The sequence below is a fragment of the Oxyura jamaicensis genome, chromosome 21 (assembly GCF_011077185.1).
Source record: "Oxyura jamaicensis isolate SHBP4307 breed ruddy duck chromosome 21, BPBGC_Ojam_1.0, whole genome shotgun sequence".
NCBI classification, from domain to species: domain Eukaryota; kingdom Metazoa; phylum Chordata; class Aves; order Anseriformes; family Anatidae; genus Oxyura; species Oxyura jamaicensis.
Window position 1 is genome coordinate 6,843,146 of NC_048913.1, and position 20,833 is coordinate 6,863,978.

The window sequence follows — 20,833 nt, forward strand, 5'->3', positions numbered from 1 at the left end:
ATGCCAACGCATTTTGGGGCCCTGGGGCAGCAGTAAAAAACAAAGTACCCCTCCCATCTCCGAGCAAGTCCAAGTGTGATTAATCGCTTTTCTTTCCACCTTGCCCAATCGTTCCCCTCCCAGGCATTCTAGGCCCCTCCGTCCCTCCCTCCCTCACTTCCCCAGCAACTCAGGTCATGCAAAACCCTTCTCCTACCCAGGCTCATGTCTGCAGAGACAGTTTCTATCTGGGAAGGCTGGAACGAGGCTGTTGGGCTCCGTTTGCAGGTGAACACTCTTCCCTAAATGTTTTCTTTTTTTTTCTTTCCACTTCCAAAATACAATTTTCCTCCAACTCCATTACAACCGGCTAAATCCACTCTGATAACTGTCTTATTTTTTTTGCTGCACAACTTCCCCCCCGCTGAAACCCTCTCATTATATTAGTTATTTTCCTCGCAGCGCTGCCTGATGGCCCCGGCCCAGCTCAGGGCCTCATCACAATAGGTGCTTGTATGTGTTTAGAGACAGTTCTGGCACCGAAGCGCCTACAAACTGTCAACCAGCAGTACAAACTTAGAACATACACATGTGTGCAGGGAACATTTTGCACATTACCGAAAGGAAATCAGCACCCGCCTGAAACGGGGTGACTCAGCCCAGAGCAATACTGCGCTGCTGTTGCATAGGAAAAGGCTCGTGTACAAACTCACTGGCCTTTAAGGAAATCACCCAAAAATCAGAAGGCTCAAAGTCCTGGTTTCTGCGGTCTTATTACCATGAGAGACAGTCAGCATTTTTTTTTTTTAAATCAGAGAAAAAAGAATGGATATACTTATTCACTAAGAGATTGAACAGCTCAGCTCCCACTCCCCCCACCCTCCAGCAGATAAATGCAAATACAGTCCTTGAGGTGATAACACGATTTTCATATTTTAGAGGGTGTGGTTCCTAACATCACAGAAACATGGGGCACCGAGAAATCTGCTTTCATTCCCTCCCTGCCTCCCCTCCTGCCCTGCAGCAGGACCATGATTTTGGAGCATGCGAAGCCAATGCTGTTGCAGCTGATGAGGAACTGGATGCGACTTGCCAGGGGACACGGCCAGAAATCTTAGCTTGTCGCTGCTTTCTTGAACGTGCCGAGCGATCTGTGCTGGCGCTGACCAATTTTTCATCATTCTGTTTTTAATTTTTGTAACAGCACCGCTGACAGGAGCTGCTTCAGTGGCTGCTGCAGTGTACGACAAGAGTTAATGCTGAAGCCTCGGATAAATAATTAAAGGCTCATCCTGTGCTCAGAGGAGTCACAGTGACCTTCCCTCTCTGCCAGCCTACCTCTATTTATACCTAATATGGATATGAAATCCACAACTTAGCAGATAGTAAACTAGAGCCTCCCACAAACATGTCACCTACTGGGGTGCTCCCAGAGATTTAAGGGAATTATTTCTAAGGCGTGAGATGAACCCACTCCACTTTCTGTGCTCCGCCTGGCGTGGTGCAGGCAGCACGGCTATGCAGAATTTCCTGTGCACCTCCAGTCCCAGCCCACAAACAATCCTGTAGCCCCACGCCGCCACCCATCATCCGAAGACGCATTTATTGACATACGAAACACCCCAACTCTTGGCAGATTATCTACACCACCATGTAATCTTCAGAGAGAATGGAACAAAAAATGGGCCCCGTGCCTGGAAAAAGGGGGAAAAAACGCACACACCATAAGGCATTCCCTCAAACAAAACCAAGGAAGCGAAAACAGGCTGAATGGGAGGAGCTGGGAGAACAGAGCAGTAATGATCAGCGTAGAAATAGGTCGTCTTGCATCTGAGAGCCATGCCAGGGACATCTTCAGGGAGTGTATAACAGGGTCCTTGAGCTGAAAAATTTCTGCATTTAGTTCATATCAGATTAAGCCATGGAACAGAGATCAGGAACAATGCAATCAACCTTTACGGCCTGGGAAGTTTAGGGGAATTTATGGCCAACAAGAAGAGTTTGATCATCTGATCCGAATCCATGTGCTTTACACGGGTCATTAGATTCCCCCAGTTACTCCCAGGTTGAGCATAGGAACTTGCATTTAAGACATCAAGAGTTTAAAAATGCATCCATTCCTCAATATGCTGCTGATCAGCTGTGACCCCGAAGCGCTTTGTGATCTCCAGGTGTGACCAGCATTTAATGTGCCTGGATGCAGAACTGCACATTTGTTCGGAACAAAATCTGCATCGCCGCACTTTGTTTGAGTTACATATCCACCTATTTGGCATCCCACCAAGCAGCTATTTTGCACCTGCCATCATTTTTTACATTTACCTTCAATAACTCATGAAAATTGCAAATAACACGGGGCAATAAACACATGCTGACTCCTGAGGGAGACCGGGCATCCACAGTCCCCACAGCACAATGGTTTGGCAAATGGGGCCACCAGGACATGAGAAGTCCACCTCTGATCCTAGGAAGATGCTGCTATAGAGAACACACAACTCATGGCTCAGTTTCCTTTAGCCCAAGGCTCTTTTCCCTTCACTCCAATTTTAACTACAGCCCTTCCCCTCTTCTCCCGTACTGCTCAGCACCGTAGCGTATTGTCCTGGAGAGAAGGCCCAGGAGTCTGGTGCCATGGAAGCGGGTGACTGGAATAAATGAAAGGCTGAATAAGAAGGTGCAGAAACACTCCCCTTCCATAGCACACCTCGACGTTGTTTGAAACACTCACCTGCCATAGCACACCTTCACCTCGTTCTTCCGGCAGCTTCCAGGAGCTAGTCCACCGTACAGAGCTGAATCTCGCCTCCGAGTGAAGTGGGTCTCGAAGCGGTGGCCAAGCAGGAAGAGTCTCATCATTTGCATTTTGCAGGGGAGAAAACTGAGATGCTGTCTGTCACAACTGGACTCCTAAATCCTCAGGGAATGCAAGGCTCATGGGATTAGTAAGGGGTCTCGGGTTAAGCTGTTAGTCACCACTACTTCAAATGCAGCGCTGAGGGGGAGGAAGAACACTCTCTAAAACTTCTAAAAAGAAGCACACTCCTTCATACAACAAGAGATTTATGAACTGAATTTGAACTGATAAGGGCAGGACCTTTTCTAGGAAGGGGCATACACTCCTAACCCAGAGCTGGAGTCTTTACAAGCAGCACCAATAAAGACTATAGATGATTGTAGTGATTTATTAGTCACCAACAACTTTCTCAGCATCTTTGTAAGCAACAGGAGGTGGGTATCCACCAGCATGAGGAATATCCAGCTCTGAACAGCGAGGAGTGCCGTACAGCTAAGTGCTGACAGCCAGAAGTCACAAGAGAAACAGAGATCCACAGCTGAATTTCCATAAACTACGTTCCCATTTAGCTTCAGCCTCAGTTAAGCATTTCACTGTGGGTGGGCTATAGGCTGGACTTTCAGAGCAGTTAAGACACTGTACACATTGCATACAGCTGCCTACCGGGGCTGCTGTGCCAAAATTCACACCAGTCCCGTTTACAAAAGCAGGGGTGGGGTGGGAGACAGTGAGAAAAAAAAAAAAGTTTGTTTACTTCTTACTGTTAGGATGTGTGTGGTAGGGGGGGGAAGCAACAAAATCCAGCCAGCCCAGAGGAAAAGGAAGGGTCAGCAACACCTCCTATAGAAAGTGGTCTTCCAGGCAGGTCAATGAGCATTTCTTCCCCAGCTCTGCCAGGAGCCCCATTTAGCTGAAGTACAAGAGCTGTTGCTCTAGTTAGAAATCACTGTGACAACAACCACAGTCTCCTTTAGTCCACTCAGGCACCCACTGCTTGCCTCTGCAAACAAGCACCTTCATGCTTTCTTTTGCATTGCTCTGAAAACTCGGAGGGAACCCAACGAAAACATCTGGAAAACCGATTCCTTCTCCTTTGGAGAATCACCCTCATGAACCCTCTGGAAGAGCTGAGTTATGCCATTACCACTGCACTTCCACTACTCAAGCAGTATTGTCTCCTTCATCTCCTCCCTCTATCTCTGTTACTTAAGTTCGTATTTAAGGTGGATCTGCTAAGGCAGCGAGCACGCTCTGAACCGTGCCGATGGCATACCCAACACAGCAGCGTCCCGTTCCACGAGCAGGGCTCCCAGATGCAGCTGTGGCACAAAGAACTGGGAACACATTTCAGTGCCTTTTCTCTTTATCAGATTTACAACAAAGCCAATATTGAGGACCTCAGGGTTTTGCTTGTGCAATCACTTCCTGGCCAGCAAAACAGAATTCCTAATTTATCAGATACTTGAGGCAATGTCAGCAAATGGCTACAGGACAGACCCTTTCTGGAGTCTCCCAGCCTATGAAGTGGGCAGCCTTCCCCTGAAACTCCATGACCTGCCAAGTGAAAAAACAGTCAGAAGGAAAGGCTAATCGAGTCAGTGGCTCGAGACTCAAATCAGAGTCCCAGCTGCATGCCACATTCCCTCCAAGACTTATCACTAGCCTTGGCTACGGCTTCTCCCATCTTTAAAACAGGTATCATAAACCTTTTTTTTTTTTTTTTTTTCCATCTCCCTTAATTCCATCTATTTGGTTTGTAAATTCTCCAGGGCAGAGCCTAGTTTTTATTTGAGTGTACAGCACCACATACAGCAAGGTCCTGACCTTGGCTAAGACTCCTTGGCATGACTGAAATACAAAGAAATGACAGTATCTTGATCAAACATGAAGAACTCAGATAAACAATAGAAAAGCAGCTTGATATTTTTTTTTCCTGCAGTCTCTGCTTTTCCGTGACTTGTTTATTCATCTCAAAGCCTCAGCAGACATCTAATCAAGCTGTTAAGAGTCAGATTTGTGGCCAGTCAACCACTTAGGGAGTTGTTAAATGTTCAAAAACATTTCTATTCTGCAAACAGCTTTTTTTTTTTTTCTTTCTTTCTCTCAAATAAAAACGTGGTTTCTTTATTCACTGCATACTGACCATTTTCCTATTGAAATTGCATCAGGGTGATAAAGTAACTTCTCCACTAAAAGGTCTCATTAAGCTTTGGGTAGGAACACCTGACGCTTTTAGGCCTATCTTGTTTGCACTTTTTGGTACCAATCCAAATCACACTACAGTTAGACGAAGCAATGATTTCAGCAGGCTTAAGAAAGAAGGAAAAATGTGATAGTTTCCAGATGAGTGTATTATACTAAATTTAACATGCCTTTTGGTGCTTAGAATTTCCACTTTTTCTCCTTCCATTTATGCAATTAGAAATCAAGCAGCAGGAAACTGTTCCTATTCCAACCTCAGCTGGGAACAGTATGGTCTCATTCCCACAGAGAGAAACAGAAGACTTGTCCTCACAAGGAGTTTTGTACAGCTTACACGGACAGGTTCAAAAACAGGTTTTTAACAATAAAATCTTAATAAAAGCAAACCAAATACAGGCCGACTACACACTTGTTGTGGAGGTGTATGTGCTTGTGTGTCACCACAAACAAGCAGCAGCAGCAAGGCAGCTGTGAAAAACAAAATCATGATCACCCCATCCAAAGAAAAAGAACAATGAAAAAAAAAATCAATTTCTTAGAGTAAAATCGTGTCGCTTTTCCACATTCATCCTAGTGAATTTTGTATTAATGAGCAAGCAAATTTGCTCTGGTTATTCTCACTCCACTCAGAGGACATCCACAGCGCACCCTCTGAGTGCCAGAGCAAGAACCGCTTGTTTGCAGCCCACCCAGGGCCATCCATCATCACAGCCTGAACAACACAACATTTGCTAAAGCTTTTTGTGCAGGTTGACAGTCAACATATTCGGAGGGCTGCTACCACTTTTGGTTTTCCTGTTTCTTACCCCAGTTGATGCTCTTCTCTCCAGCTGAACCCGTTGCTTCCTGGACTGCTAGCACTGCAGCGCACACACACACAGCTCAATAAAAACACTTTCCAAACCACAGAGGAGCTACGGCTCCAAAGTACATAGTTCAAATTAAAGACCGGGGCCAGATAAAATGATTCAAAATTGGGAAGAAAGATATCCTGTTTCCAATAAGTTGTTTTGACCTGACTGATGAATGCAGTCCGGCAAGGGAGGAGGTGGAAAAACAAGGACATGCTCGAGCAGTGGTCCTGGATGGTATCATGCTTTGACAGTCTTTAATGTTGTTCTGGCATTAAAGGTATTTTATTTCACAAGTCCCTTGCTCTAGGCTAGCTCTTCAGCTTCTGTTGACTCTGGGCACAGCTCAACATGTTTCTTCGGCGTGCACAACCCATACGCAAGTGCCCACGGGATGTGGGGGTGCAGGACTGCTGTAGCACCTGGACCAAATCTCAGTGCCATTGCTCAGCAAAATGAGGAGTTTCTCAAGCTCTCTGAACTCAAAAGTCTGCCCATCAGTCTGTCCCCTTCCCTCTCCGGCACAGTTTGAAAAACAAATATTGTGTAACTTCTTTTCCATTATGTCCCCTTTCTGTAGGGGAATGTGTTGTCACTCTTTCAGTTGCCTGCACTCACCAGGCAGCAGAGCAGGCTTTCAAGAGAGGAAAGCTCCTTACCAACCTATCCCATTTCCCTTCTGTCATGGGAGATGTCTGTTTACATCTTGTGCTACATGGGCAGTACATACCCGGCATGGGAGGAAAAAAAGTAAGTCCTTAAGAGCCATCTCAATTGCTAGAAAACCATGCTAAGTAAGACGGTGAAGACCTCTTGAATCAGAAGAAGAGCAGTAGGCTACCCGCTAACAAGTATTTACAAGGGCTGGGGTAAATGTAAAACAGAAGGCAGCACTCGGACCAGTGACTTGCCAAGGCAATAAAGAGCTTTAAATATTTGTGACCCATTCCCAGACACTGGAATCAAAATGTTCTCCCCCAGAAGAGGGGTGAAAAAACAATCAACCTGAAACACAAGCTCTGAGCCAGCTGCCATGTGCATCTGTTTAATTCGCTTGCTATACCAGGGAAGTTTCAAACTCGATTTGCTCCAAGGCTCAAAGCTACAAGAGACAACAGAGGCTAACTAAGTCTGCCACAAGGCTGGGATTTGCCCTTCTCTATCCTGCTTTTTTGGAGAGGACAAAATTCCAATTTTAAAGGGCAACTGTACAAACAGGACATAAGAGTATTTATATTTCTCTCCAAACACCGGCACAAGCAGCAGGGGTTGAGTGGGTGATTTATGAGGTGGGAATGCTTCTTTGAACTGTATTTTAGATGGGGGCTGCCTTTCAAGAGTGGAGAGCAACATACAACGGCTGTCTTTTCTGAAGAGCGCTGAGAGAGGCTTTACCCAGGTGGTCACAGCTGCAAGGTACTCAAATAGAAGTCCTCTCCTTCCATTCTCTCTCCCTCACATACAAACTCAACACACCAGAGAAGGCTGTTTTTGTTTTATTTATTTCCCAGAAGAGCTCTTCCTTGAACTTTCCAGACATACAATACAAAACAAGGAACAGAACGTTGTTTTGTGTATGGAAACAGTTTCTTGGAGTATAAAGAGTTACTGGTGATCGTTACTGAAGAATGTTGGCTTATTCCAGGGGCACTTCAGTATTCCTGAGGAATAATCATTGATTTCTCCTTCCTTCCCACTGGGATAGTCTTAGCCATTAGTCACTGTTCCTGTAAAGCAAGAAGGCTTATATTATTAAAAAGCCATTTGGGTTCCTCACATGGAAGGCGCTGCACAATGTAAAGCAAGCCACTCAGCTTTGTGACATTTCCAGAAGGCAGGCTAACATTTTCATCCTTCGCTAGACTGAGAAGTTGAATATGGAGACGTTAGGTAGTTATTTTCATACCAGAAACATGCCATGGTTTCATGCTTATAAGCCTCCGTTCTGGTCAACTTGGTACTTAAAAAAATGTTCAAGTTAACTATTCACAGATTGACTAGAATACAGAAATCAAAGCCACAAAGGGCAGGAGGAAAGGTTCCAACTGCTGAACCTCTGGTACTGTTGTACATCGATATAATCAACATTGTTATCGAAGTATAACTTTTTGTGGTAAATAATACAGGTCAAATACCTGACGAGTATGATACTTGGCATTTTGCAGAGATACCTAGGTCATGTAATTCTTGGCTATCCGGTTTTAAGCCTTGGAATTATTGCTAGATGTTGATTTTAACTTCAGCTGAAGTCACGGTGAAATCCATTCGATCAAATGACTTAAAGCCCTCAGAATCTTATGACCACTAATTAGAATTTTACTGCATTTTAAGTAGTCTTGGTCTAGATGACTGGCTCTTGTGTTGGTTTCACGATCATTTTACTAATCCAGAGGACAAGCAGTGAGATGATCCGAGTAACAGTAAAATGGGTGCAAAGTCACTTTGTAATCTCCCGATTATTTGGTATCATGAGGGTCCTTCATCCTTTCTCATTCTCACTTGGGACTCACAACTGACAACTTGAAGAATCAAGAATCCAAATGGATAAAGCCCCACGTAACCTGGTCTAACCTCACAGCTGACCCTGTTTGAAGTTAGATTAGATGACCTCCTGAAGTCCCTTCCAACTTGAGTTATCCTGTGATCCCATGAGTGTGATGGGTTCAGAAAACTACAAATAATTTCATTTGAGCTGATCCACGTTACACACTTTTTTCTCTCCCACTAAAGCTGATTTTCTTGCAGGATCTCACATTTTGAGAAGTTAGCATTTGAACAAAAACTGAGTTTGGAAAGGAAGTCCTATAGACTTCAGTTACAACAGTATTTTTTAGGAAAAAACAGATGACTGATACTGCAACAATATTTTCCATGCTCCTAACCAACAGAAATGAAATAATTTTGTTATAATAACCCTGGAGCCATTATATGTGACATGACACTTTGGAGAGAATTAATGACATTAACCGTTAGATGGCTTCATCTGCATCTTCCCCCTCTCAGCATGTTCAGCCTCTGTGTGCCAGAGAGAGCTAGTGGAGACAGCGTGATGGAAACTATCTGTCTAGTCTTGTGCCATGCAGGCAGCTGTGCTTCTTCTGTGAAGTGTCCTGTCCTTTCAATTACCTCATGCTCCAAAGGACCACCCTCGCTCCAGAGCACAGATTAGTCCTTAATCCAAACAAAACCCCTTACTAGGCTGACCTGAAAGTCAGTTTTCTGTTACTCAGCATCCCAAGTAACAAGCATCTTTGAACGAACAACACTTTCTCAGAATATGTGAACAGGGCATTCTCCCTTCACATGAGGCCACAGACATTTCACTCCGGTTTCTTTCTGGGGACATAAATGGAGCAATACCCTCTGGATGGCATGCAAAGCTAATGCATTTTTGACAGATCCAAGGTACTGCTCCCTCCCTTATTTATTTTAAACGATCCCACAACAATAAATTACAAAAACAGTCCCAACTTTTACATGTGAAGAAATAAAAAGAACATTAACGAAGTCAGTTTCTGGACTTAGTGTATCATAAGTGCATTGTCAGTAGCTTGTGAGTAAACAACTGGTTCCTACTAATTAATCTATTTTAAAAATAGTAATATTAATCTGTTTTAAAATATTTGAAATATTTTAGCTCCATGTGATCAGTGATAACAATGAAGTCATTTAAATTATCACCTTCAAAACTTTGTTTACGTTGTCTTCAGAATGATTATTACATTATGACCCAGCAGAACAAGCCACAAGAACTTCCAAATGATTGTTTTCATGCTGCAAAAGATCAAAGACCTGCTTCCACAGGCAGATCTACTTGACCTGACTTCCACTTCCTTCCTAGCTGATCTAAGTCTGAAAACACAATCTTACTGTCAGTTTGGTTTTTCAGCTTTTCTAACATCTATTTTTATTACAAATGTTCTCACATTGTGGGAAAACCTACCTGCAGGATCCATTAAATTAGTTTTATCTGTCCAGTCTAATAAATTTACTGTTAACATGCCAGATATTAAGAATTTCTGATGAGCAAGGGAACCATTCCTGCTATAGCAGCACAAGTTTATTCTAACAAGTAAGAAAATTGACATGTAAATGGTGTCTAGGTATACCATTTAATGATAAACTTACTTACTGATTAATAATGACCAGTACCCGTACCTACCTTTACAAATTTACCATGGAGAAGATATGGAGACTGGAAGTCATGTTGACAATTGGAATAAGCCATTCCTAACCCCATCCCGGACCCAAACGCAATAGGCCATGTCTTTCCTGTGGGGAAGGCAAGCAGAGAGTAAAAGGTAAAATCAAGAAAAGCAGTTTGCTTAACATGACAGCGACAGCCTTGTTAAATAAACACCGAGAAATAATGTATTACTGGAAGATGCACATTAGGCATTTTCAGCTCTCTGAGAGTCCAAAAATCTGCTAAAAAGAGACCACTTCAGAAGAAGAACGGAAGTAAGACATCGTATTTAAAATTTAATGGAGCGCAAATGCTGAATTCAAGATATTACTGAAAATTATTCTGTTAGCAAAGCGTAACTAAAAAAGAACTTCAAACCATTTTAAACCCCTGGCAAGACTGGCATAAACTGATGTCTAGACACATGGCTCCAGTAATTTGGCACAGCGTTTCCTGCAATTCCAAAAGCTGACTGAGCACAGTAGGAGTTTACAGAGATGTCACATGTAACAACCCCGTTACCTAATGGTTAAAACCTTAGGTAACTCCATTTCAACTGGAAAAAAACCCCACATGATCAATAGTGAAAGAGTTGGTTTAACACACCAATTAAGTTTTTACATGCCTCCAAAATTTCTTGGTTTTAAACTGTAGCCGTAGTAGACAAAAGTTAGGAAACCAAGAAGTCAAGATTACCGAAATACACTTACTTTTGAAGAAGATGACTGAGAAAACAATTCCTAATCCGAATCCAGCACCTGTAAGAATAAATTCAGCGAGTGATGACTAAGACAATGCAAAGAAATGAAAAATGATTTAGTTCGTTACAGTAACTCTTTGTTCCAACTCAGGAATACCAGACTACATGTTATTTCAATGCACCAAACAAAAGTGTTCTTTAATGAAATTCTGAAACAAAGAATTGTTACTTCCATCAATAATTGAAAGCAGCTATTCTTTCTTCAAGAACTGCAAGCAGCTAATTCAAATGAGAATCCCAACATATACAAGAACTTCGTTATTAGAAAGAGTTGGGAAACAAACTAGACTCTCATCCCAGAGAAAGTTACTGAATTTCTGTCACCATCCACAACGTGGAATTAAGATTTATTTAGTTCATTGTCAGTAAATGAGAAACACCAAAATGAAAACTTAGTGTCCTTGGGCTTGAGATTTTGCAGATTAATATCTTATTGTATTGCGTTTATCTCACTACTTTAACTACTTCAATGTGTGTCCTGAGGGCAGCACAACTTGGGCGCTTTGTGTTACTCTATACCTTGCAAAAGAAAGCTCCAGGCTGCTTATCTTTCACATCCACAACATTCATTATGGAGCATATATAAACGCATTAGGAATGAATGACTTTCACATCCTTATACTATATATAGAAATAACTGCAGCAGTTGAAAAAAAAAACGTATCCAGCACCATTAAAAAATTCAGCTGGCACATTTAAAAATAATTTTTGCTTTCCTTGGAAGGTGTGCAATGGTTTTTTGCAAGAACTCTGGCAAGTCTGCAAAATTCCTCTCAAAACCCAATAAATATAAGAGTGAGAGTCTGAGTTCAGTGGCTAAATTCGACCCTTAATTATATCCACTTTGAGATAAGGTGCAGAAGAAGTTTTTTTTTTTTTTTTTTAAAAAAAACCATCAGCCACGCATATGCTCACTGAAAAAATACCTAATGGTTTCAGGTTTGTTTTGCAGCAAACTAATTCTGCCAGGGTGAGTGAGGATTTCTCTGCTTTTAATACAAGAAATCTAACTGAAGTATTGCTACTTATATTAATAAGACATTACTTTTTTTTTTTCTTTAAATAGTCCTAAAAGCACGTGATCCTTAGTAATGCATTCAACAGGAGCTTAAATAAGTGGGTTGAGTCCAGAACAATGCTAAAGAATCCTATAGCATCTTGATCCAGAAGAATAAAGTTTTTTTTTTTTAAAGTTTCCTTTTGCTCCTGAAACTCTTCCTTGCAAGAAGCGTACGTACTAGTAGTAGTTCCTACTGAGGCACAGGTTATTGAAACAATGCTCTAGCAATGCACTACCTAGCAAATTAACAAAGCACCCCATGCTTTTCGTTGATTAAAACCCCTTAACTATTGGAAGTAATGACTATATGAATAAACCCTCTTACATCTACTCTTGTGTTAGGGCCTCACTACCATATTTAGTGAGTTGGAAATCAGAGTTGCTTTTGAAACCTCTTTTCATTTTACTACACATTTTCATTAGCTCCAAGCGCGATCGAGGTAACTACTTTACCAGGTCATTACAACTCTGGAGCAGGCTTACAAAACATGCGACTGCAGGGAAGAACTCTGCCTGCCTGCCAAGTGGTCCCGACAGAACTCCCCCGGACTTTTTAGAGACCGAGCATTTCACAAAAGGTCAGGTTTTCCCTCTAATTATTTGCACAGCTCAACTCAGGGCAGGTCTCAGCTCTTCAGTTGGCTGGTCAGAGCTTCATGCTTTTTCAGCAATTCAGACAGCAAGAGATACGACACTTGGAGAAACTCGTATAAACAGCCAACTACTCACGCTGAATCGCTGACCAGCATTTATACTCAGCTAGAAGAGACGTCGCGCATTACGAGGAGCAGCAGTTCATCTGTGCTAATTCCTCCACTCCCCCTCCCCACGCAGGGCCTTCCTTCTGTACCTTTGCTAGAAGACAGCTGGTGCTGGCTCCAGCAGAATGTTTATGCTATTAAGGATAATTGCTATCTTCGAGAATTCATCCAACAGACAACTGTTTGGCCCTCTGACTTGCCTCCCTCCGACAGTTTCCTACCATACGTAGTTGTGCTGACTTTTTGATTCGGGCTGTTGCACTGTAGGGCTGAACATGACTTTCTGGTGGTAATTACTTTCCGTTCAGACACCACCAGGTGTTGTTTGAACCGCCTGGTTCAGAAGGCCTGCCCTGCACAATACCGGTCCTGCACTTCCAGGCAAAGAGCAGATCTCCTCTGTCAATTCAAACAGTTCAGCTAATCAATGAGAAACGATTTACAGGATGACAAATTCTGCATCACCTCAATGCAGAGCCCAAGCAGTTCACATATTCCAGTCACTATTACCAGTCAAACCCACATTCTTCTTACCAGTGTGGTGGTAAACTGGTAAACTCTTGTCTTCAAAAAAAAAAAAAAAAAGAAAAGAAAAAAAGAAAAGAACTGCACTGCAGAAGCAGCTGTAGTTAATAGTTTCTTTCCATCTATATCTTGTATTTGCTTCACCTCCTTAGATGTGAGAATTACAGCTCCATTTGTAATGGCTCTACACAGAGGCCATCAATGCTGTTTCCTGTTGGCCATCAGGGAAGATACAGGATGCACATAAAGGTGAAAAATGTTACTACTTCTGCCAACTGCAAATCAACACAAGCCTAAAATAAAACCCAGGTCTTCCCCACACATCCAGCACCGCTGCTGAGCAGACAGTCCACCATGCCTGACTTGCTAGGACAGAAAGGAATGTTCTTCCTAGGAAAGCTTTTTTCTGAAGTGGCAGTAAGCCAGGTTCCACGGAAGAGATTCTTCTTTTTCATGAAAATGCAAAGTGTCCAGTTTGGATGCTATCACTCCACCCTGTTGCAGAAGGAAGGGCAGTACAGCGGCTGAAGATTTCAAAAAAGATGATGGCAAGTTTGCCAGGGCCTTGCTTTAGGTAACGAAAACATCACAAAGAAATAAGCAAGGAGGTCTAACAGCTGATGTTATTTTGCTTGTTTGTTTTCTGCACAGGAAGGAAACTTGAGAAAAAGCCAGAAGAGAAGTACATTCGTGTGCTTGGTCCCAAAGGCACGTCCATTCCTTTTCTTGCCTAGGAACAGGCAACGATCTATGCTGGATGCTGCAGCTGATAGCAACACACCTACCAGCACGGAGTGCCCAGCCTGCCTCATCGTGTAGCCAGTGCTTACGTAACATTTGCTCTTTTCTTGGTTAGTTTAAACCCCGGTTTTAAATTAAAACCAGAAGCTTGAGCTCCACTTCAGTTCTTAGCCCACCTGGTTAAGAATCTATTTCTGTGGGCAGTTTGTCACTCATCTTCATTCCGCGTAAAGGTATCTGTGGTTATGCGGTCATTTCCTGTGTCTCCAAGACCAAGGGGAGCTGAACCGTCTTTCCTTGGAAGCGCAGCAATGCGTTTCACTTTAATTCTGTATAAAGTTACACCAGAGATAAACAATGGCAGAGCTGCTGATGAGTTTTACAGGTTTGAGTTCTCACATGCTCAATTTCCTTTTAAAGAGGCAACATGTTGCTTCAAAGAGCCTCCCACCTGACCAGGGGACACTGAGTCTGCAGCTGTTTCTGCTAAAGATCAGCACCTCTAGGCCAGGCTTTAACTTCATAACAATAAAACATGAAAGGTTTACCTTACAATAAAAACAAATGAACATGGAAAAGCTGAGGGCTTGAGCCACACTGGGCACATTTTCCCTCCCTTTCTTGCATGACAGACTCTTTGGAGGAAAAGGCCACAGGAAAGGGTACAACACATTTTTCACCTCCTCTGACAGCTTAAAATGTTTAACTAGAAAAACAGCCGCTTCCACCCCACATCTATCAATTCAGTTTAAACTCATTTACAGTCAGAGTCAACAGGGGACAGGCCAGTTCTGCTGACATCTTACTCCCACTCCCTGGCCATGTGGAGTGGTGCAGCCACGTGGAATTGGCATTAGGCAGCAAGCCTGGTCTCAGAAAATTCTCATTCTCCTTTTTTTGGCTCGTACACCTTCCAAGAACAACATCACGGTACCTCCAATCAATCTAACACACAGAGGAGCACGTGCCATATACCCAACAGGACATCATAAAAGTGTCTCGTCAAGAAACACGGATCTTCCAGATAGACTCCTGTCCCTGAAGAACATCTGGGAAAAGCTATTCCTATAAATTTTATCAACAGCCCCTCCGGCAGTAACACGACACGACTCTTTCCTGAGCTACCCACTAGCTCCGGGCCGAAGCAGCTATTAAGACTGCCACACCTCGATATGCTTCTCTTCAATACCTCGAAGCTTCAGACAGAAAGATTGAAATGTTTGTTGACATCTGGCAGTTGCTGTTACTATAGCAGCTGGAAGATTTTTTTTTTAATTACTTAATAGCTTCCTTTTCGTCATCAGATGGTTTTCCTCTCCCATTCCTTACTCACCAACACAGAACACAGAGCTTCAGCCTCCTCTCCTTCACGTTGTTATTCTAAAGTTATAAGAACTACGTGGTTAAAATAAAAGGAAGCAGCAACTGCTGGAAGACGGCTTCTTTCTCTCACAAAGTAGCAATGGCTCTGCATTGACTAGGCTCTCTGAAAGCTGTCAAGGCCGTGCCTTAACAGAGAAGACTTCTCAACTAGAAGGCTTCTGGTAGGATCAAGAAAATCTCGGGAGCTCTGTTTGTTTCTCTCTGGGGACAATGACAGCAACAGATTTGATGCTTAGCAGGCAGATCTCACCTGCAGGCCTGAGCATCTGCTCTGTACAGCTCTAGAATTTGCTTTAAATAAATACTCTTGAAAAATCAAGGTATTCGAAACAGGCAACTCTCCAAGTATTGCTCCCTTCCTGTTGTAGGGTGTCACATCCTGCCCTTCACACCCCCAAAACAACGCTTTGACAAGATACAGAGATAACTGTTGTACAAAACCGGTGTGGGGAGGCTTCTCCAGACACCACGGCCTTCAAGGGGCAGCACTTAGCGCTAGTTAGAAATCTGAGACCACGCAACCACTTCTTTACCAAGAGAATTAATTCTGAGCAGACTGTTAGCTAGGTCTTTTGCGGCAGGAGTCGGATTTTCTTCAAACACCAATCTCCAAGCTTTCGCTCTCATCTCCCCCGTTGTGCGGACTGTTTACATAGCAGGCAGAAAAATGAGCAAGGACGCTGGAAGAAAACATAGTGAAGCTATACACCGAGTACTTGAGGAAGAGGCAGGAAAACCTGTGTTTGGTTTTCTTGTAGCATTTGACTGTAGTAACCCCAAATTCTTGGGATGACTGAATTAAAATACCCCCGATACCTGTGCAAGACCAAGATTCCTAAAGACATTGCTATTGCATTTCTTCTTCTTCCAGGAGATTACAGCCCTTCCTTTGTAGGCAGGCTCTCCATTCAATTCTGCTAACAGAACGAGCGGGTATCCCTGTTCTCAGAACGCTACTTATGTACCTCTTCCAAACGAGACCTTTTTCATTGGCTCTATCACCCCTCCACACAGCCTGAGCCAGGCGCAGCCAGCATTTACACTGCTTTGCTACAAGATACAGTGAGAAGAACTCAACCTTCTTCTATACACAGGAAAATAACTCGGGGGTTACAAACCAAGGCCGCGTAATAACGCAGTTGTGTATTCATGTAATATTCACGTTCTCTCCAGCACTAAAAACAAAATCCCAACTGCAGAGCATGTCTTTTGTCCTGGTGGCTAAGCCTGGATGGTTATGTTAGGATCGCCAAGCAAAAAAACTTCAAAACAGGAATTTCAGGATTTTTGTATATTTAGAGAAAGTCTAATCCAGTTTTCAGAAAGTATAATCAAATTTTATCATTATATAGACTGCCTTTATCCTATTCATAACCATGTGAAGGATTATTTAAAAATACTGACATCGCAATCCATACAATGATTCCTTCTGAAGAACTCAATCTGTGGAATGACACAAACAATGCAATTTCACCCGTGCCATTAATAGAAACAGCTATTCAAGCAGGCAAGATGATGCAAGCCAGAAGAAATCGTGGAACAGTTACAGCAGAATTGAAAGTGCCTTTTTCTCTTAAAAAAAAATAAAAATCCTATTAAATGGGAATTAGAAGCATTTTATTTTCAGATGTCAAAACAGAGGATTAGAGGAAAATGAACATTACTACGCAGGGTTATTTACAAGCTTCCAGGCTGAATTTTGGTCACATACAGACATATATCAAAACATTTGTCTCCTGCAAAAAATGAACTTCAGCACAGCAACTGAAAAAAAATGCTGAAGCAAACAGCATTCCTTGATTACCTTTCACTAACAGGTAAATTACGATGTTTGAACCATGTACAACTACAATGGTTTCAAAACAAGACACACGGGTGCACACAAATTCCCCCTCCCCTTACACACACATACTCTTTGCTCTGGAAGCAGTGTATTGTAGTTATTTGCCCAAAATTATAGCCTCACAGAAAAAAAACAACTCTGCCAGTCTTTCAGGAGTTATTGCCTTTCCAAATCAAGAGGCATGAGTTATTGCTCAGTTAGAAAAACAAACAGACCAAGCAAAAAAAACAGAATACCAAAGAAAACAACAAAACCAACGACACAAACCAAAAACCACTGAGAGGCTTTAAACTGAGCTTGAAGTTAGTAGGACAGAAAGAGTGCACAACACGATTTACTTCCGAATCCTTTCTCTGCGAGGCTTTACTGAGAACAAGAGTAAGGAAGAATCGGTCATGACAGCGACGTGGATGCAGGAGTTTAAAAGCTTTGCATATTGAGAAGAAAAAGAAAGCCAGAGGAGTTTGATTCACAGTGTTTTGTGCCTAGTGGTTAAAGCTAGATTTAGAGAGGGAAGAAAAATGCCTACGCTTACACTCATCATTAGCAAAACAAATAAACTATGTCAGGCCCGTTACAAAAAAGGGTAACACAAACTCCCTTTAACCATGTTTGGACGCTTTCTGCAGGCTACAGAGGTGTGCAGTATCTAGTTCTGAAACAAAGTATTGTCTTAGGAAGACATGACAACATCTTCTGTTTTCAACAAGCGAAAGACTTTTAATACTGAATTAAAAGACGCACACAGGTAGTGACCGGGAGGTCAAAAATAAAATCTTGGATTTCAGAAGATACCAGTGAAGATAATTATTTTGGACACTTTAATGGAAGGGGATGCCCAACTGCACCAGTATGGTGTAAATACAAATGACAAAGCCAAATGCATACAGACTTGCTTAAGCAGCTGTAGGAGAAAGCCTGACAGCCTAACACAAGATAGGGCAGGCTGTGCGCCCCCCAGCTATTATTTAAAAACATACTATTGCTAATAAAATCATACCGATAGCTGCTACCCCCTCTTCTCACTCCTCTCTGTTCCCCAAATCCCTTCATCCTGCAACTTAATTTGGCAGGGTTTTGTCTCTACAGTTGTCACAGACAACAGAGAACTGTCATGCATGCAAGGCTGCAGAAATTCAGCGCCTTCCTTTACTGACGGTGTCTGAAATGAGACAACGCAGGGCTAACTGTGATGCTTGCTCTTCCCCCAGACTTTGGCTAGGAAGATATTTCTTGTAACAGCACTCAGGAAAGATGTAATGGAACAGACAGGATGGAAGCTGCGGCCACCAAAAGGAAAAGCCCAACAAAGCAGCAAGGATTTGGTAAACTTCTATATGCCAACGCAAGTGATGAAGTTCTCAAGAGAAGTTTATTTTCCTTCTTTCCACTGTAACAACACCCCACATAGTTTATTGGGGATTCCAACAAGCACAGAAGTAATACTACAAAAACTATCACCACAACCATGCAGGTTTTTAAACTCCTTGCAGAGGAAACAATCCTTTGCACTGAGATCATCTGAGACAGCTTGCATGCTCAGCAGGCTGCTAAGAGCTTGCCCAGCTAGGCCACCAAGTCCTGGCACACTGAAAGGCCACCGTCACCCTCAGTCAGTGCCTGCAGGCACCTTCTGGGCTGCCACAATTTGCATCCTCACAGAGAGTCCGGTTGTTGTCAACGCCACGAAGAAGGCTGCTTACGATGAGATCCATCGTAAAAGCACACAAACCAGAAAGATCCATTGCATGCGAGGAGAAACACAAGTCCAAGGCCACTGTGCTGCATCCAGCGCGGAAGATAAAAATCAAAGAGGTGCAGGCCACGTGCCCTTTCTGGGCAATCTACTGAAAACTGAATTTTACTCAGGTCTCAATTCAATGCCATCGTGCTGCTAACAGTGGGAATCCTTGGACTAGAGCACTGGTGCAGAAAGCCTACACACGTTTTCTTTCCTCCGTCACTGCTTTAGGATGGAAGAAAACCCCAAATGACAACAAATGCCTTGGCGATGAGACACGCCGCATCACAATCCAGTCTGAACCCACTTCTTTCAGCCTCCCTGAGAGGCTTTCCGTGTACAGGAATCCTACATGTACAGCTGCAGCACAGAACGAGTTCTTGTTTATAATTTGGCATACTTAATATTTTATGATAAAGCAACCAACGCTGTGGAAACATAAACATATCTGGATATGTTTGTCAGACAAACCTGAATAGAATTTCATAAGACAAAACATTGCTCCGGAACACTTGACACTTTTCAAAGGTCTGTTATAAACAATGGAAGTTTCAGTTTACACAAAACTATTAAACATCTTTTCTAATGGAAAAGTATTAGGCAACTAAAACCCAGAGCTCCTCACCAGCTTTCAAGCATAAGGCCACTACAGCAACAAATAATAAACATTCACATTTCTCAGCCATTGCTTATCCTTCTCAGAAAGGCTTCTGCACCATCAAGGTACTCACACCTTTTATATCAGGCACTTTGCTTCTTGCTCCGTATGTTATACTTGAAGGATTGCTTACGGACACTCATTTCACAAAGCCACAACCCCGCTCCAGTTGGTCTGCCAGCCCATCACGTGGAGAGCACTGAACCACACACACACAACTCTGATCACTCACAAAACTCCCAGGTCAGAGGCAAACATTACAAATGGTTTGTTGCACACACAAAGCGCTTTAAGTACAAACAAGGAATAAAATCTGACAGAGCCGTCTTTGTACTTAAAGAAAAGGCACAACTGGCTGCAGAGCCGGGATACCGGACGGGAAGCTTCTCAATGTCAAAGTGTGCACACTGTACGACGTAACACGTGCCAGAGCTCTCAGCCAGTCACGCTGAGCACTGCTTTTAATAAACACAGCCCACCTCGCACACCGAGGGATGCGAACAGCTCTGCATAAACGGCTTTGGAAACCCAAGTGGCTGTCACGGAGCCAGACAAGATTGTGGCAGGGAAGGACCCAGCGAGACTGAGCGGGGCCCATTGCTCCGGACAGGAGGCATCCCTCCGGCTGCGAGGCTCAGCACTGACGGGGATTACTCCCACAGACTGCTCATTTCCACCACAGGGAGCAAGCAGAGCCCAGCCCCGACCCCCCGCCGCCGCCCCGCGGGTCAGACGGGGCCAGCCCGGGGAGAGGAGCCCAGGGGGGCCGGGGGGTGCCGTGACCGCCGCCAAGGTCACCTTGCCGGCCACCGAGCCGCGGGACCTCGCCCCCGGCGCCTCCCGGGCCCTGAGCGCGACGAAGCCGCCGCCGGGGCCTAGGCCAGGCCCGGGAGCGTCGGGGGGGCTCCGGCCCCGCCAGGGCCCTTCAGCACCCAGCACGGCCGCGCCGCGGGACCTGCCGAGAGGAGGCCCCCGCAGGCTCCGGGCCGCCCGGAGGGCAGCCGCCGCTCCTCCCCGGGCCCTCCCCCTGAGGCCGGCCGCTCCCCGCCCGTACCCAGCTTGACGGCGGAGTCCGCCAGGCACCGGTCCCACTTCCTGCCCAGCTCGCCCTCCGACGCCATCTTGGCCGTCCCCTCCCACCTCAGGCCTCGCCTCCTCCTCCTCCTCCTCAGAACGCCTCTCGCGAGATCTCCCGCCGCGGGTAAAGGGCGGCCAGGCAAACATCGCGAGATTTCGCCCGCCCCGCCCGTTACCGTGGTTACCGACGGCGGGACCCGGCCTAACGAGGCCGCCCAGCAGCCCCGGGCCCCGTCCCCTCAGCGAAGGTTTGGCTCCTTTACCCACCTGGG

The 20,833-nt window shown here is 44.1% G+C and overlaps 1 protein-coding gene across 1 annotated transcript; it reads right to left on the reverse strand.

Moving 5' to 3' along the window:
* Positions 1-7,306: 7,306 nt before the first annotated feature.
* Positions 7,307-20,685, reverse strand: MICOS10 (mitochondrial contact site and cristae organizing system subunit 10). The gene is made up of 4 exons (XM_035344775.1): positions 20,539-20,685; positions 10,723-10,770; positions 9,989-10,098; positions 7,307-7,553 (listed from the first exon to the last, which is right to left on the reverse strand). The coding sequence occupies exons 1-4, from the start codon at positions 20,603-20,605 to the stop codon at positions 7,545-7,547; spliced, it is 234 nt and encodes a 77-aa protein (XP_035200666.1). The 5' UTR covers positions 20,606-20,685; the 3' UTR covers positions 7,307-7,544.
* Between the last annotated feature and the right edge of the window lie 148 nt (positions 20,686-20,833).

Bases quoted from the DNA above. Each gene is read 5' to 3' on its own strand.
- MICOS10 (XM_035344775.1), bottom strand. From the start codon at position 20,605: ATGGCGTCGGAGGGCGAGCTGGGCAGGAAGTGGGACCGGTGCCTGGCG. The intron at 10,771-20,538 runs GTACGGGCGGGG...TTATTCTTACAG, and splicing joins GGACTCCGCCGTCAAGCTGG to GTGCTGGATTCGGATTAGGA. The intron at 10,099-10,722 runs GTAAGTGTATTT...CCTTCCCCACAG, and splicing joins CTCAGTCATCTTCTTCAAAA to GAAAGACATGGCCTATTGCG.